The sequence below is a fragment of the Colias philodice genome, chromosome 11, assembly GCF_061535455.1.
Source record: "Colias philodice isolate Cphi_HAF_F1 chromosome 11, ilColPhil1 Martin Lab GWU primary, whole genome shotgun sequence".
Taxonomy (NCBI): Eukaryota; Metazoa; Arthropoda; class Insecta; order Lepidoptera; family Pieridae; genus Colias; species Colias philodice.
In genome coordinates this window covers 4,309,134-4,327,040 of record NC_143096.1, presented here as the reverse complement: position 1 = coordinate 4,327,040, position 17,907 = coordinate 4,309,134, and the positions used below count along the sequence as shown (strand labels likewise).

At 41.4% G+C, this 17,907-nt stretch overlaps 4 protein-coding genes across 4 annotated transcripts in view; 3 read left to right on the top strand and 1 right to left on the bottom strand.

The window, feature by feature from the left end:
- Positions 1–17,907, top strand: part of LOC149484467 (band 7 protein AAEL010189-like) — a 277,474-nt gene that overhangs the window by 62,679 nt on the left and 196,888 nt on the right. The gene's annotated exons all lie outside the window — the stretch shown is intronic.
- LOC149484496 (uncharacterized) lies at positions 4,357–9,858 on the top strand. Its single transcript, XM_089700886.1, has one exon. The coding sequence runs from the start codon at positions 4,357–4,359 to the stop codon at positions 9,856–9,858; it is 5,502 nt and encodes a 1,833-aa protein (XP_089557012.1).
- Positions 11,712–12,657, top strand: LOC149484495 (uncharacterized). Its single transcript, XM_089700668.1, has 3 exons — positions 11,712–11,735; positions 11,816–12,202; positions 12,380–12,657. Exons 1-3 carry the CDS (start codon positions 11,724–11,726, stop codon positions 12,638–12,640), a joined length of 660 nt encoding a protein of 219 aa, XP_089556794.1. The 5' UTR covers positions 11,712–11,723; the 3' UTR covers positions 12,641–12,657.
- On the bottom strand, positions 13,390–14,897 carry LOC149484494 (uncharacterized). Its single transcript, XM_089700659.1, has 3 exons — positions 14,872–14,897; positions 13,788–14,270; positions 13,390–13,704 (listed from the first exon to the last, which is right to left on the bottom strand). Exons 1-3 carry the CDS (start codon positions 14,881–14,883, stop codon positions 13,459–13,461), a joined length of 741 nt encoding a protein of 246 aa, XP_089556785.1. The 5' UTR covers positions 14,884–14,897; the 3' UTR covers positions 13,390–13,458.

Sequence of the window (17,907 nt, the reverse complement as noted above, 5' to 3'; positions counted from 1 at the left end):
ATTTTTTTATAACCTCACTTTTGTTCTAAAATTCCGGGTTGGGGTTAGTTGAGCTATAGTTGCTCAACTTACCCCACGACTCAAACAACTGGAAATTGTACGACCATACCCAAAGGCTGGCCCTAGAAAAGCAGCTAAAACTAACAGAAGAAAGAGGAAAGCTGCAATACTAACAGACACTCCCGAAAAGAACGCTTTAGAAGAACAGCAAAATAAAACCACAAAAAAAATTAAGAAGCCAAAAAAGAACATGGGTAAGAAAAGGAAGAAGGGTGTCTGTAAAAAAATACTCCAGTCAAGTGAAGAAAGTGATGATAATGATTATTCCTGTCTGATTTGTTGCGAAGGCTATGCTGAAAGTTTACCAGGAGAAAATTGGATCCAGTGTCAAGCTTGCAGGGAATGGGCACATACAAAATGTGTTCCAGGTGCTGGTCTTACTTTCGTTTGTGTCAATTGCAACAGTGACAATGACGATTAAGTTGCTAAGATCTTAATAATATATTTTTTTAAGATATTTAAGTCTGATTTTAAACAGAAAGACTGAATCTAATCCTAAAGTTAGTCTTAAGTTACGTTGATGTTTTGTTTATTCTACTTTCAGTTAATTATCCAAAGAAAATTATTTTAAGTTTTGTTTTTCTGTCACTAAAAGACTATAAATAAAGAACTGATTGTCGAACACATATTTCACTTCTCTAGTCAACATTGAATCCATGGTTTGGTTAGACATTCTTAGTGCTCAACTTGCCCCATACCCTTGCTCAACTTACCTCACCTATGGGGTACATTGAGCATACTTGACTTTCTGCATTTAAACAGCTGTAGCTCTTAAATTCGACTTGTTACAAAAAATTACTATGGACACTTTTGCTAAGGGATAAATTACTAATCCATCAAGCCGCATAACGACTCATTGAGACTTATTATTGAGGAGCTATATCCGCTCAAGTGAAAAATTGCTCAACTAGCCCCGCCCTACCCTACAATAAATATAATAAAAGACACAAAAATATTTTATAAGTTATGTATTTCAAACAGTCATACAATTATTTTTAAATGTATATATGAAACAAAGGAACTTCTTAGGAGCTTTAAACTTTTAGGTACAATATTTCCAGATATATCTGAAATAATATTTAAAAAAATAACGCCCTGTTTACAGTCTATCATTATTTAGTCTCTAATAAGCGATACAATTATTTTTTATATTTATTTATTTATAAATCCTAAAATAATGTAGGTAATAGGTAGGTATACAAGTTCCAAAAATTCTTGTTTAGACAGCCCGTAAAATAAAGAGTCCATGTGGAATACGTATTCCAAAAGCTCCATTTCTTGTTCCGTAGAAAAGACAGTACCTACCAAGCTTTACATTACATGAACCCGATTTAAGATGTCTGCAATGTCGTTCTTGGAATCCCATATTTAGTTGTTATTTTTTGTCAGGTTTTCCTAACTCTTGCACTTCTCGTTTTGCTTGCTGCATAGTTGAGCGTTGCCATGAGGCTTGTGAAGTTTTACGCTTATATTTACGCCGGTTATAAGCGGTCATCTGAAAGGAAAAAGCAATTAAATTAATAAAAAAATGTAACATTTTAGCATTTTGACAGGGCAAAGCGGGCGCGTGCCCGCTTTACCCTGCCCGCTTTGCCTTTTTCGACATTTGAAAGGTTCAGACGAAATTCTACCTCAAAATTTTTAGACACGTGGATTTTTATGGAACCAAAATATGACCAGATAGCCACTTAATAACTAACAAATTTTGGTTAAAGGATTGTAAACAGCAAAATAAAAAGAACACATATTACATACCTTGCAATATTTTTCAAAAATCGTCGAAAAACATTTATTTGTTGCAGCTTGTAAATGCGTGCTCGCAAGCGAATCCAACGACTGCCGCGAGGTGGGAGGGGTGCGGGGATCGTGCTCACGAGTCGCGCGCGCGCTATTATTTAAAATTCCGATACTATACTGAGTGCCCGCTTTAGGCTCTGTGCCCACTTTAGCTTTCCCCTACTTTAAGTCAATTTGATTAATGTTGTCAATCTTCGTTGCGTATCGTCCTTGCACAAAAATGTGACCCATTTTAATCACGATCGCGCGGGGTGAGGTAAGTTTAATTTTGGCGGGAGGCGGAGAGTGTCCGTTCTGTAGCGTTTAGCTACTATTATGTATTCTGTGGTTGAATATAATTAATAATATCATATTTAACTCATAACAGTTGAAAGTAACTCGATGGTGTGAATAGTAATAATAATAATATAATACCGAAGGTTATAATTTTTTTTAATTTAAAGCTATTTTTTTATATATTAAGGATGAAAATAGGTAGGCATTACATTATAACACGAACGATGAAAATTTCATATCATTTGAACACAAATTATTTAACAATAAATTTGGAGTTTGAGCAAAAAAATGCAATCCTACTATAATTATATTATAAATACAAAAGTTTGTGAGGATGGATGGATCGATGGATATTTGTTACTCTTACACACAAATACTACAGAACCGATTACAAAGAAAATTGGTAGGTAGCTAAAGACCCAGAATAAGACATACATACATAGGCTACATTTTATCCCGGAAATCATACAGGAACGGGAACTAAGCGGGTTGTTCTTCGAAAACTCGGGTGAAGCCGCGAGCGGAGTAGTTATGTTATATGTATATTGTATTTTTTCTTTAATTCACTCATGGCTGACTCTTAGGACAGTTGCAATAATTGGATATAAAAAAATGGGCAGGATATCGCACAGGACGCAATACTTTATTTATTGTGCTGCTTTAAGTAAATAAACCCTTTTGTTAATGAACAAAAAAGTATGCATTTATATACATCACATTATAACCAGTTATCACAATTAATGAAAATTTGCGGAGAGGCGCCGGTTTTCAGTAATCCCCTCGACTCGCTACGCTTGGAGCACCAGAACGGTCTTTTGGGTGGTTAAATAAATAGCATTTAAAACGTTTATTATAATTTTGGGTTAGGTGAATAAAAGAATAGATAATATTAACAATTCATAATATATAGATAAGAATTTACCTGTACATAATATATATGTTACGGACGACAACCCCTTGTAAATAGTTTCACCATGTCTTAAGTATTTTTTAATGTATAAAGTTCCTTCGTGTGTTTTTATTGTAGAATAGAGTAACGTTTTATAGTGTGTTTTTGATTATCTTTTTATAATGTTTTAGTGTGATATTATTGTATGTAATTAGAGAGTTTATAATACGTTGTTATTTTGCTATATTTTATTATTATATCGAGTCTATGTAAAGTATAACGTAGTAAATTCATTTCGGTAGACGCACGCGGCACTTTTACCACCGTCGGGTGTATACTGTGTAAAAATGCACCTCTAGCCTACGGGGTACGGCGTCTTACCCACCGTCGGGAGTAATCCCTATAGTTTTGTATAAGAGAAACGACTTTTGACCGCATAACACACACCACTCCGCACAGTCAAGAGCTCATCACTTGAGCAACAGCAAGAAGCAAGAAGTCTCATGGTCAACAGTCGTCGCTCAGCGTACCTACTACTATTGTATATAGTAATAAGAAGCTATTGTACGTCGTTATTAAGAAGAAATTGTACGTCGTTATTACCAAGAAATTGTACATCGTTATTAAGAAGAAATACAGTCCACTGAATTAAGAAAAGGCGGGTTTTATTACATCCCCAATTGGCCCCCCATAGAGGTTGGCCCTTCGGAAGCCGGATCAATAAGAAACCGGTACGAGCGTTAAGAAGACCTGGTTGAAGACCGAAGAGACCCAAGTAACATCAAGATCACCCAACGGTGCGACGGGCAGGCGTTTGCAGTGCAGAGCGGCGCAACGAGTCAGCGCAGCGAGCCAGCACAGCGAGCAACGCAGCGAGTCAGCGCAGCGAGTCAGCGCAGCGAGTCAGCGGCATCGTGGTGATCCAGCTTCAATTAAAAAACGCGGTTTTCACCGCGCCTCTAATTCACAGCACCTAACGGTGTCAAAGGCTGTGAATTCAGAGCTTAACGCTGTTGCAAGACAGTGGTGCAGTGCGTGGTGTGACACTGCCGGTTCAGTCGAAAGGCGCAACGGGCGTCGAACCGAAAAGCACTGCTACGCCGGTAAGGTGTTGGACGGTATTGGGACCGGACTGTAGGTACTGCCAAAAGCACCGGACACTCCCGCCGGTGACAGAGCACCCAGTACTTTCCAGCACTCTCTGCCGGGTAGGCCCTCCCTTTCCTATCCTTATATTCCATCCCTGAAGGAGCATATCTCGGTGCGAGCCGAGCCCTCCTGAAGGTCTGTTAGGGCCAGTTAGGCAGGTAGGGGGGCACCAGCGCCCGAAGAAGATGCCAACAACGCGCAGTCAGACTACGGGGGACGCGAATAGGGTACACGCCGAAGGTCCTGCGTCGGCATCGACCGACACCTTTGAAGTCCCGGACACACACGTTGGGGTAGGCACGACGACACCCGCGATGACGACACCCGCGACGATAGTAGGAACGCAAGCTAGGCGCACCGCGGCGCCATCGGTTAGATCACAACGCTCGACAGTGAGCGTAACGGCTAGGATCAAACGGCGAGAGTTAGAAACCGCGGAAAAGCTAGCTGCATTTAGGCGGGAAGAGCTACGCATCGAGGCCGATTTAGAACGAAAACGACTCGAGGCGGACGTCGTCGATATTCGGGAAGAAACGGATAGGGAAAGCGTTGAGGGAGAGATTATTAAACATCGCGTGAACGATTGGTTAGAGCGAAGCATGCCACGGGGGGAGCCGGAAATCCCCAGAGCCGCGATAGGAGCAGAGGCGAAGACGCCGCGGAACCACTCGCCAGAGGCACGGCGGAGTACTACAGGGATTCGTGAGCTGACGTCTCGTCGCGTACCGGATAGGCATAGGGACCAACGATCACCGTCGCCGCGGCGACAGAGCGATATAGAAAAACTCGCGGTTACGTTAGAGCATCTAACGAGGAATCGACCGACATCAAGGCAAGCTATGGAGTTGCCAGGCTTTAACGGGGCCCCGGGCGAATGGCTACCGTTTAAAGCAGCGTATGTAGAAACAAACGCGCAGTATAGGTTCACGGCAAGCGAGAATATAGCACGCTTAAGGTCTTGCTTAAAAGGAGAAGCGAGGCAAGCCGTATCCGCGTTATTGTTTACAGCGAACGACCCGGACGTTATACTAAAGACATTAGAGCAATGTTTTGGGAGACCGGAGGTTATTATAGACGGCGCTTTAGAGGACATTAAGCGTCTGCCGCGTTTAGGGACCGCGCCCAACGAAATAAATCAGTTCGCGATAAAGTTGCAAAATATAGTTACGATAATATCGTGTCTAGATGAGCGAGGATACTTGCAAAACCCGATGTTAGCGCGAACGGTAGTAGACAAGTTGAGCCCGCACATGCGGTCACGCTGGTGCGATTATGCGGAAGACCATGGAAATTACGCGGAGCCAGAGATTACGACACTATCACGCTTCCTTATGCGAGAGGCGGATAGGAGTCTAAGGCACACTTTCGCGTCCTCGGGGCTCGCTATAGGCGGTCGAAGCATCGGTAGGTATAACGAGCCGGCACAACGTAACGAACGCAAACCGATGAAAGTATACGCCACCGCGGCGGTGGAGAGTAAGGACGTATGCTTTTGTTGCGGGGCGGAGCATAAGACGTTTACGTGTAAAAAGCTATTAGCGATGCCAGTTCAAAAACGATGGGAATGGGCGAAAGAGACACACGTATGTTTCCAGTGTCTGAATAGCAAACACAGACGTTTTCGATGCAAAGCAAAACGCTGTGGCACGGAAGAGTGCCGGGAAGGTCATCACGCGTTATTACATTTACAAGAAAAGAAAAATAGCGAACGTGAAAGCGAACACAGCGAGGACGTAGCCGTACATACGGCGTCCATCCACGCCACGACGGCTCTCAGTAAAGTACTACTTAAAGTTTGTCCTATCACCGTCAGAGGCGCTGGCGGTGAAGTAGAGACGTACGCGCTACTAGATGAAGGGTCCACAGTCACCTTGATAGACGATGAACTCGCAAACATCGTGCGCGCACAGGGGCCAACGCAGCCGCTAAGTATAAGGGGTATCTCGTCTGCTACGAATGAGAACGAAAGCAGGAAAGTAGAGATTAGTGTACGCGGCCGCGGCCAGAGCGATTTCAAACAAATAAAAGCGCATACGATGAGAGACTTGCGTATCGGTAGTCAGACGGTGCGAGCCGAGTATTTAGTACACTCGCACCTAACATCGTTAAGGTCACGTGACTTGTGCTACGAAAACGCGACGCCTAAAATACTAATTGGAACGGACAACTGGCACTTAATCGTTTCGCGACGCTTATTGGTCGGCGGGAATGACGAACCGGCGGCGTCACTTACCCAGTTAGGATGGGTCATTCATGGGACCGCGCCGCGCCGATCGATAACGCGGGACGATGAGAGGGTGTTACACGTCGTGAGCGATAAGGAATTTAAAAGTGACACAGAGGACGAAAACCTGCGCGATAGAGTGGAAGCACATTTCGGAATAGACGCGTTAGGTATTTCAATGCGTGTGAAACCGTGCGAGTTAGATGAACGCGCGGTACGAGCCTTCGAATCGTCGGTCGCGCTGAGGGACGGGCATTATGAGGTGGGACTGCCTTGGAAGAATAGCGATATAATAATGCCACCTAGCTACGAAGCGGCCCGGCGACGATTACAAGGAATCGAGTTGAAAATGGATAGATCGCCGTCTTTTAAAGCGGATTATACGGCGCAGATAGACAGGCTCATCAAGGAAGGATACGCCAAGAAGTGTGAAGGCAGCACGCACGCGACGCACGAACTAGATGCGCGACTTTGGTACTTGCCGCATTTCGCGGTAACGAACCCGAACAAACCGGGTAAGATGCGGCTAGTATTCGACGCGGCGGCGCGCGTGGGAGGCCGCTGCCTCAATGACGTATTATTGGATGGGCCCGACTTGTTACAATCGCTCAACGGCGTATTATTTCGCTTCCGGGAACGGCCCGTGGCAGTATCGGCCGACATAAGAGATATGTTTTTGCGAATAAAAATACGTCCGGAAGACGTGGCGGTGCAGCATTTTCTGTGGCGAGGGGACGACCGAGTAGGTCCGCCGCAGAAATACGTCATGACATCCATGATATTCGGAGCGAGGAGTTCGCCTTTCTTAGCACACAGCGTGCGTAATAAATGCGCTCAAGATCATCAAGAATCCCACGCACTGGCTTACGAGGCCATCACGCTTAATCACTACATGGACGACTGGCTGGATAGCTTCAGCTCCGCGGAAGTGGCCGCCCGCACCATACAGGAGGTTAGAGAAGTCTACGAACGCGCGGGTTTCCATTTAGCAGGATGGAGCGCGAACATAGAGGAGTTACTCGCACCTGTATGTAGAGAGGATAGAGCCGGCGCTCCGCGTGAGCTAGGCGCCAACGCCCACGCATATGAAAAAACGTTAGGCATCCTGTGGTTATCGGGTAGCGATGAGTTAGCATTTAATACGGCAATGAATAGGATTCCGGGCGACATTAAGAACGGGCAACGCGTACCAACCAAGCGAGAGGCGCTAGCGACGGTTATGGCGTTATTCGACCCACTCGGCTTGTTGAGCCCGTATACGGTCACAGCCAAGATTATGTTGCAGGGGCTGTGGCGCAAACAAGTCGCGTGGGACGAACCATTGCCCGTCGAGGAGGCTGAAGCCTTCAGCGAATGGTTATCAGATATACGGTACATAGAAGCGTTGAGGTTGCCGCGCTGTTATGAAAAGAAAGAGATAGCAAGTAGGCAATTACATGTGTTTTGCGACGCGAGCGAGCAGGCGTATGCGGCGGTCGCGTACTGGCGATTTGTGAACCATGACGGCAGCGTGTCCGTGGCGCTGATCGCAGGAAAAGCCAGAGTAGCTCCCATGAAGGCGCAAACGATACCGCGGCTCGAGCTGCAGGCGTGCCTAATAGGCGCACGCCTAGCGGAGTCAATTATGCGCGAGCATCGGGAACCGTGCGAAGCTACATTCTGGAGCGATTCGAAGACAGCACTGCATTGGATTAGGAACGAATCCGCGCGATACACGCCGTACGTAGCGCACAGGCTCACCGAGATCACCGAGTTAACAAACGCAAAGCAGTGGCGATGGGTACCAACAGACAAGAACGTAGCAGACGCCGCCACACGAGCAGGAAATACCGCACTTACGAGCACGAACAGCTGGTTTAGGGGACCGCGATTCTTATTAGAATCGCCCGAGACGTGGCCCCAAGAGAGCGTAGGAAAGCCAACAACAATTTCATGCGAAATCGTAGCGCACGCGACAGTAGTAACACCGTTGATAGACGTAACGCGGTTCTCAACGTATACCCGATGCGCCCGGGCGTTAGCGCGCGTTTTATTGTTCGTCGCTAAATGCCGTAAGCAAATACGAACTATGGACGTAACGTTGATGGAACAGGCAGAACGGACATTGTTGAAGCAGGCGCAACGAGAGAGCTTCGCAGATGAAATCAAGGCGCTCGAGTGCGGCAGAGGCGTCCCGCGCACTAGCCGCGCGTTTAAGTTGAACGTGTGTATAGACGAAGACGGGCTATTGCGCTTGAGAGGACGGATTAACGCAGCCGACGTTCCTGAATTAAGAAAACGGCCGGTCCTACTCGACGGCAAGCACCCGCTCACACGTCTCATCGTCATTAAAGAACACGGTGAAAACGCTCACATCGGTCGCGAACACGTAGTAAATAATTTACGGCAAAAGTATTGGATAATAGGTATACGCGCCGTAGTAAAATCGGTTATAAGTAAATGTGTCACATGCACGGTGAAGAGACGCAACCCAAGTGTGCCCATAAAGGGCAACCTACCGCGGGTACGACTAGACATGTATTCCCGTCCATTCGCGAGTACAGGAGTAGATTGTTTCGGCCCGATGACGGTCACGGTAGGTAGGCGCAGAGAGAAACGGTGGGGAATGCTATTCACGTGTATGACCACGCGCGCGATACATTTAGAGATCTTACATAGCCTGAGTACGGACTCAGCCATAATGGCATTACGTAGGATGGCCGCGCGACGCGGGTGGCCAGCGGTTATAATGAGCGATAACGGCACTAACTTTCGCGGCTCCGACGTCGAATTAAGGCGCGCCTACGCAGAGTGGCTGCCAGAGTTGGAAGGATGCGCACTGGGAAAAAGAACAAAGTGGAGGTTCATCGACCCGGGCGCACCCAACCAAGGGGGTAGCTGGGAGCGGCAAATCCGTACGGTTAAGAGCGCATTGACGGTTGTATTAAACGAGCAGGCACCCCGGGACGAAGTGCTACAAACGTTAATGAACGAGGTCGAGTTTACGGTAAACTCGCGACCGCTTACGCACGTCTCAGTCGACCCTGAGGACCCGGAAGCGTTAACTCCGAACCACTTCTTACTAGGAACGGCAGACGGTATGCCAGTGATAGGTTCCAGTAACCGGTTGGACAAGCGGGCTTGGAGGGTTGCGCAAGCGCTAGCCGACGCTTTCTGGGCTAGATGGGTGAGGGAGTATTTGCCTACGCTTACACCGAGGGGAGACGCGGTACGGTCGACACCGAACGTCAAGAAAGGGGACGTGGTGTTGATAACAGACGGCATATTACCGCGCAACGTGTGGCCTTTAGGGCAAATAGAACGTGTGTACGAAGGGACGGACAAGGTGGTGCGCAGCGCCGACGTAAGGACCAAGGGGGGGATTTTTAGGCGACCCGTTAGGAGGTTAGTCGTCCTCCCGTTAAATGAGGGCTCCGAGGTTCTGCGCCGGGGGGAGGATGTTACGGACGACAACCCCTTGTAAATAGTTTCACCATGTCTTAAGTATTTTTTAATGTATAAAGTTCCTTCGTGTGTTTTTATTGTAGAATAGAGTAACGTTTTATAGTGTGTTTTTGATTATCTTTTTATAATGTTTTAGTGTGATATTATTGTATGTAATTAGAGAGTTTATAATACGTTGTTATTTTGCTATATTTTATTATTATATCGAGTCTATGTAAAGTATAACGTAGTAAATTCATTTCGGTAGACGCACGCGGCACTTTTACCACCGTCGGGTGTATACTGTGTAAAAATGCACCTCTAGCCTACGGGGTACGGCGTCTTACCCACCGTCGGGAGTAATCCCTATAGTTTTGTATAAGAGAAACGACTTTTGACCGCATAACACACACCACTCCGCACAGTCAAGAGCTCATCACTTGAGCAACAGCAAGAAGCAAGAAGTCTCATGGTCAACAGTCGTCGCTCAGCGTACCTACTACTATTGTATATAGTAATAAGAAGCTATTGTACGTCGTTATTAAGAAGAAATTGTACGTCGTTATTACCAAGAAATTGTACATCGTTATTAAGAAGAAATACAGTCCACTGAATTAAGAAAAGGCGGGTTTTATTACATCCCCAATTGGCCCCCCATAATATAAGTTAAAGAATAAGTGAGTTATAATTAAAAGAAAAAAAAAGCAATATATTATACATCTATATACAAAAACGAAATATACATACGCATATAAATATACATAATATTATGAGCGTATACATTTAGCGCTATTAGGGCTGGTTGAGAAATTCAGCAAGTACAAATTTTCTGTATTGATATTTAAAGTTGTGCAGTGTTTTGCAATTTCTTGTAGGTGGAGGCAAATTATTCCAGTACCTAGTAGCGCTGTATGTGAAGCTTCCCCTGAAAGCCGCTGTGTAATTTCTGGGAACTGAGAGTTTATAATATATACACGCCCGTGTTTCATATGACCGATTGCCGTCATCCACATACTTGAGTTTGTTATAGAGGTAGGCGGGAGCTTTAGTCAGGATCACGTTAAAAAGTAGAGAAGCTAGGTGCAGTCGTGTTTATGGAACATGTAACACATGTTAAAATTAATTTTAATATAATAATTTATTTGATTAACATGGGCTCATTGTGAATGAACACAGTATAGCGAAAATAAAAAATGTATCATTATGTAATAAGAAAAGAGCTTCGTGTAGCATAGTAGTTTTTTTACAATAAAACAATCTTTTTTTACAAAAAAACTACCAACTTTTCATGAATACATTAAATATACCTTATAATAAAAAAAACAACCTTAAACGATAGAATATTTAAAATACGAATTTAGTCTACGATACAAGATCTGTCTCAAGAATTCGAAATTTTTATTATTCTTTGCTGAAGTAGCTGTAAGATTAAGTTTCCAAATATATACAGTTTTATTTAAATGAACTGAATATCAAATATATAATTTGATAATTTTTATTTCATATATTATCTACGAGCAAAAAATAAATTGAAATGACTGTAATGGGAAATTAGTATATTCTCCTTTGACAACATGAATAATATCAGAATGTATGTGCTACAAAATCATTTGCTACGTTTCACCTATTCGTTTTGGAACGAATGCAGTTATTGTTCTATTTTAACATTACAAAAGATACTACAATAGAACTTAGCAAAACATTGAGCACTACATTTTTGGATGTACATAAAATATTTAGAGGTATGTATGTAGTAATAGATGTTACGTATACAGAATTTAGTTAAAACAAAGAATATTATTTGTTCACATGCCTACCTTATTCTTTTCAATTTTGTCAGTTGTTACTATTTAAGCTGGTTCAATGCATCACAGAGCATCAGTTCTAGTTTGTAAAAGTACCAATATGATCTCAAAGGTAAGTTGCATATAAATCTTAAAAATTAACTTGTCCTAAGTGAAAGTAAAATGAAATTTACTAGTGTTTTATATTTTCAGATAATTACTTTTTGTGCTTTATTGGCTCTGTCATATGCAGAAGTCATCCAACCATCACGTTACCCTTTTTCGCCTCTAAACACGTTTTATCCTGAGGTACCTTCAAATATTTTACCCAATCACGTATCCTCTTTGGCAGCTTATCGATCAGCTCCCTTAATATATCCTTCGCCCAATTTATATTCGAACATCTTACCGCAACAATTCTATCAATATGCCGCTCCGAACTACCCATATACTGTAGCCGATCCTTTACAATATTCTGGTGCTATCGAAGAAATAGTATTCTTAAACGAAGAACCAGTCGTTTATGTGGAACCTGTGGTATATGCAACTCGTCAACACGTCAATCCTGAAGCCGTCGTTGAAGCTCAGCCGGAACATGAGGTAAAATTTCATTTTCACATTCTTCAAAATTTTATTTCAATATAATTAACAGAGAAAGATGAGGCTGAAATTTGTATATATAATGTTTGTAAACAAATTCTCACTTTTACCAGTTTTTATCTCACGGTATTATTAACAATAATAGAGATTCAATATGATTTAACAATTTTATTTCAGGAGAAGCCACATTACCTCTTTGCATACTCTGTAGTGGATAATCAAAATGGTGACAACAAGCAACACCAAGAGAGGCGGGAGGGCGATATCGTTCGAGGGGAGTACTCTTTACTTGAAGCTGATGGAACTGTACGAAGAGTTGAATACACAGCTGACCCGCAGAAGGGTTTCAATGCTATAGTAAGCAGATCTAAACCAAAGGAACAAATTGAAGCAGAGGCTATCAAAGTTGCCAAAGCTCTTGCTCAATCGCAACATTAATAGACGATCTTTTATACTTACCAATAAAAAAGCACTAATAAAACTTATGTGTATCTGATTTTTATTATAATTTTTAAAAGTATGTTATGTTTGTTTCAATTTTATATAAGTTAGAACTTGTCATATGTTTGTGAAAAAATAAGCACAAGTTAGTAAAATATATAAATGGACAGATTTTTGTTGTAATGTAAACGGTATTTTACTATTTAGTGATTTTTTTTTCTTTAGCAAAGCAGTTCAAATGAAAGTATCTAACTTTTTTAGTTTACTTTAAAACAAATGCATCAACATAACTTCTTAACTAATATTAGATAGAGCTTCGTGTCATAACTATCTTCATCCATCAAGTAATGGCAAGAAAGGTTATAAAATGATTATATTATTGGTTATGAGTTTTTAAATATAAGTCAGTTTCATCTTTACAATAAATTCAATTAAAATAAACAACGCTTTACAATTATTAACAAGAAACATTAAACATTGTGAGTATGAAATTTACAATATTTCAAAGTGATGTACCAACTTACAGAATTACAGGAAGGACGATAATAGTATTTATACTTAGAATTAGTAATTATTATAATGTTGAATATTGATTAGAATGCATATATTATAAAAAATAAAATAAAAATTATTTAAAAACTAAAATTAATGTAGAACTTGTAAGTTGCAATTTTTGCCCTTATATGGAAATGAAGTGGGTGTAATTAAAATAACATAAATGAGTCTATTTTTATAGTTTATTCTTAAACCAACTGCAATTATTAAGTAAACTTTCATAAATAGGGATTACTGTTAGAATTACATCTATATTGCACTTAATGATGAGCGACGATGGGAGCATGAGCGACGGGAGCAGCGTGGGCAGGCGCGGAGTTGGAGACCACAGCGTTGAAGCCGTTGTGTGGGTCAGCGGTGTACTCCACGCGGCGCACTGAGCCGTCAGCCTCGAGCAGCGAGTACTCGCCGTGCACGACGTCACCGTCGCGGCTCTCGTGCTGGGACTTGTTGTCGCCGGTGTGGCCGTCGGCTACGGAGTACGCGAAGTCGTACCTGGGGTGCGCCTGCACAAACATTCACAATGTTATACACAGCTCATCTACCCGTAATCTGGTAGGTACGCAAACAATGGTAACTGGTAACTTACATCGTATTCCTCGACGGCGACATGAGCGGGAGCGGCGTGGACGAGGGGAGCGGCGTGGACGAGGGGAGCGGCGTGGGCGACGGCGACGCGAGCGGGAGCTGCATATTGTGCGTATTGGACGGGGGCAACTACGCCGTGACGGACAATGTTCTGAGAAGAGAGGGCGGCGCCAGAGGAGTAGCGGGCGGGGGAGGAGTAGGCTACGGAGGCGACGGGAGCGGCGACAGCGATGGATGGCTGGTGTCTGATGATGTTCTGTGAGGAGACAGCCGCGGCTGACGAGTAGCGGGCGGGAGCGGTGTAGGCGACTGGGGCGGCTTGGTAGGCGACGGGAGCGGCGTGGTAGGCGACGGGGGCGGCTACAGCAAGGGGCTGCTCGTGGCGCACGATGCTCTGGGAGGAGACTGCGGCGGCGGGGGAGTAGTGGGCCGCCGGCAGCAGACCAGCCGAAGACACCGCCAGCACGGCGCTCAAAGCCAGGATCTGAAAAGAATGAATTGGTATAACTATATTTTTATTATATTATTGCACGCCTCATAAGCGAAGCGTTGAGGTGGGTACTACTGTCACTTCGCGCAAAACATCTGATTTTTCAAACTTAAAATGTCTTTATGTATCATACATTGCACTTGTAAGATAATACATACACACACATATTAAGAAAAAACACTATTTTTAACGTTCATGATATTTTTGATGTCATTTTTGTTATTTAAACTAGTTAAAAAACAGTTTAAAAAAGTTCTGTCTTGGACGTCCGTGTGTCTGTATGTGCGGATCCTTTTTCTTGTTAACACGATAGCGACCGAAATACTTTACTAATCGAGTCTTTTTTTTTCTCTTACGCTTGAGTATGCTCAGGAATAGAACCCTTTCATTTTTCAGGGTCTGATTCGATGTGGTTTAATTGTTATTAAATAAACAAAAATAATAATTAATAAATATTTATTAAAAAAAAATTATGAGGCGTGCACTTTTGGATTTTCCAAATTTAAAAGTTGTATTATATTTAAAATTTTTAATTAAAACACAGCCAAATTGAGATCGCTCTCCTTTTTTGAAGTCCATTAATAATTAAACTTACTTTGGAGAACATGTTTATTGTATTATGTTGCTACAACTGATACAAAAGCTGTAAAAAGTTTCGTTTAAATACTAAATCAATCCGCACACGAACAAGGTCGACAGGTCAGGTTTTATACAAAGCCTACTTTTATTTCTCCTGAAATAATGTAACGCTTTCTACATCAAACTTAATTAGTAGTTCATATTATAGTTAAAATATGTTGAACGGACTGATGGTTCAGAATACCCATGTTTTTCATCCATCATTCTGGCATCAGTCTAAGCCGGATCAAACTGATGGACTGAACTGACGCCAGACTGAGTGTAACCTATGAATAATACTCTAATGGACGGATAAGTTTTATCCAAGCATTGAAAAATCGGCCCTTAAAGAAACGAAGAACTAATTTATAGAATGTTTATTCTTTATTATTTTTTTAAACTCATGAGATTATTTTATTGTCACCGCCCACCGGTCTTTGATAAGTGTAACGGTCTACAAATTTCAACTAAATCTGTCCGTTAAAAGTGGGTCATAGGTATTTGAGTCTTAAGTAGTCGGTTGCATACAAACGTACAGGTTAAGATAATATAATTGTGTTAAAAATAGGATAAAATAGGAAAAAAATACTCTGACTTGACTTACAGATTATATATAATTTATTAATTCCGTAGTGTATATTTAAATTTGCCGCGTCGCATCTGGCTGTCGATATCAATTACAACCATTTTAATTTGCACTTTATAATATTTTTATTCTATTTATTGGAAACTAGCGGTCCGCCCCGGCTTCGCCCGTGGTACATATTTACGTTTTCTCTACATAAAAACCATCCTCGTACTTCAAGGAATATAATAAAAAAAGAATTATCGAAATCGGTTCAGCCGTTCTCGAGTTATGCGCTTACCAACACATTTTGCGATTCATTTTTATATATAAGAGAAGATAACAAAAAGACAGAGCATGTCAGTCAGTTCAGTCACGTATTTTCTGATTTTCACATACCAATCACATACGTATGCTTCTCATGGCTAATTTAAAACTCTCAAAATAATTAAAAAGTCATCGATATACGTAGAATTCGTTCAACATGAGTCCCCTTAAATTTTAAAGATAACTAATAGCGTTATTACTTATATTATATCATTACTAGCGGTCCGCCCCGGCTTCGCCCGTGGTACATATGAAAAATAGATGTTGGCCGATTCTCAGACTTACCCGATATGCACAGAAAATTTCATGAGAATCGGTCCACCCGTTTCGGAGGAGTATGCAGACTAACATTGTGACACGAGAATTTTATATATAAGAAGATTTTTTAATCATAATAGTAAACTCTTAGATTTTTAGGGTTTTTCCAGCAATAATTCTATTTTTTCTCGCCGTAAAAACCATCCTGGAACTTCAACGAACATTAAAAAAAAAGATTTGGCCAAATCGGTTCAGCCGTTCTCGAGTTATGCGCTTACCAACACATTTTGCGATTCATTTTTATATATAAGAAGATTTTTATATTATAGATGAACAATGTATTCAAGGTATTTAATTCGTTAAGGATTAATGCTGTATTGGTTAAAATCGCTTCGAAAATTAACCATTATTTTGTCGTAAAAAGTAAATGATAAAAGTTATTGTGAGTTATCCATAAGAGATAGACATAATATACCATCACGGACTTTTCTGTACTTTCAATGTGTACAATAGGGTGGAGTGAAAAATATTTTTTTTCATTTTCGTTTCGGCATACCTGTAAAAAGATGTCATTATTGCTCATAAATACACATGCAAAATTATACTTTGCTGATGATACATTTAGAGGTGCCCCCAACATCATGAACTTTCAGAAATTCAAAAAATTTAGTCGAAAATCATTAAAGTTTAATTTTGACAAATTAACGCTAAATCAGATTCTGTGTTATCTCGTTGGTTGCCAACGGGAAGACACAGAATACATAATATTTCAATATATAAAAAAGTGGCTATCGCTGGCTACCAGTGGCTCTAGTCGGTGGCCCGTTTGCGCCGACTCTTATTGTAGGAAACGTAGATTTTGAACAGTGCCGTTAAGGAAATAACACTAATGTTAGTAATATTTCTTAATTATATTTTACACGTAAATACAATTAAGATCATAATTTAATATTTTTGATGTGAGTCCTATCTTTAATTTCGCTTTGTTACAGTAAAGTGTTGGAAGTCAAAATACGACAAACGACATGTTGTCCTGTATTTTGTTTGCCAGAGAAGTACCCAGTGTCTCAATTACCAACTTATACTGATGCTAAGAAACTATTACTTATTTATTAGATATGAATTTAAACCTGATAAAATAACAAAATTCATGATTTATCCGAAAGATTAGCTACGGAAATGTGTGATGTGTGGCGAATAGCATCGCTTCCCACTATTAGATAGCTTTAATAGAGTAGGTACTAAAACTTATTCGACACACCATATTCGATGAATATAGACGCTTATTAAAACCTTATCAAGACCGACAAACTAACAAAAAAGAACAAGAAAAGATAACTGAAGTATTTTGTCACTCAGTACCAAAGGTTATTTGATATTTGAAGTTGCAAATGCATTTTTTTAATTCTCTTTTACTTGCTCAAAAGATTATACCAATATAACTATGTGGCAAGAATGTAAGAAAACTGAGCCTCTGACTTCTAATTTATCTGAAGAAACCTTAAAAGACATCGTGAAAAGCGGTTTGACTACGTTTCAGAATATCAAAGATTTTCTATGCCTTGCCCAGGCCGTAAAGCATATTATCAAATTGGTGACATAAGCTTCAAGTGCAGTTTGCTGAGAAAGTAAACAAAATGATTTTATAATGGCAAGAGCATCAGTATCACGACTGCTAATGCCTAATTTTGAAAAAAAAAAACAGCATTATCTATACTAATATTATAATCTATACTAATATTATAAAGCTGAAGATATTGTTTGTTTGAACGCGCTAATCTCAAGAACTACTGGTCCGATTTAAAAAGTTCTTTCGGTGTTAGATAGCCCATTTATCGAGGAAGGCTATAGGCTGTATATCAT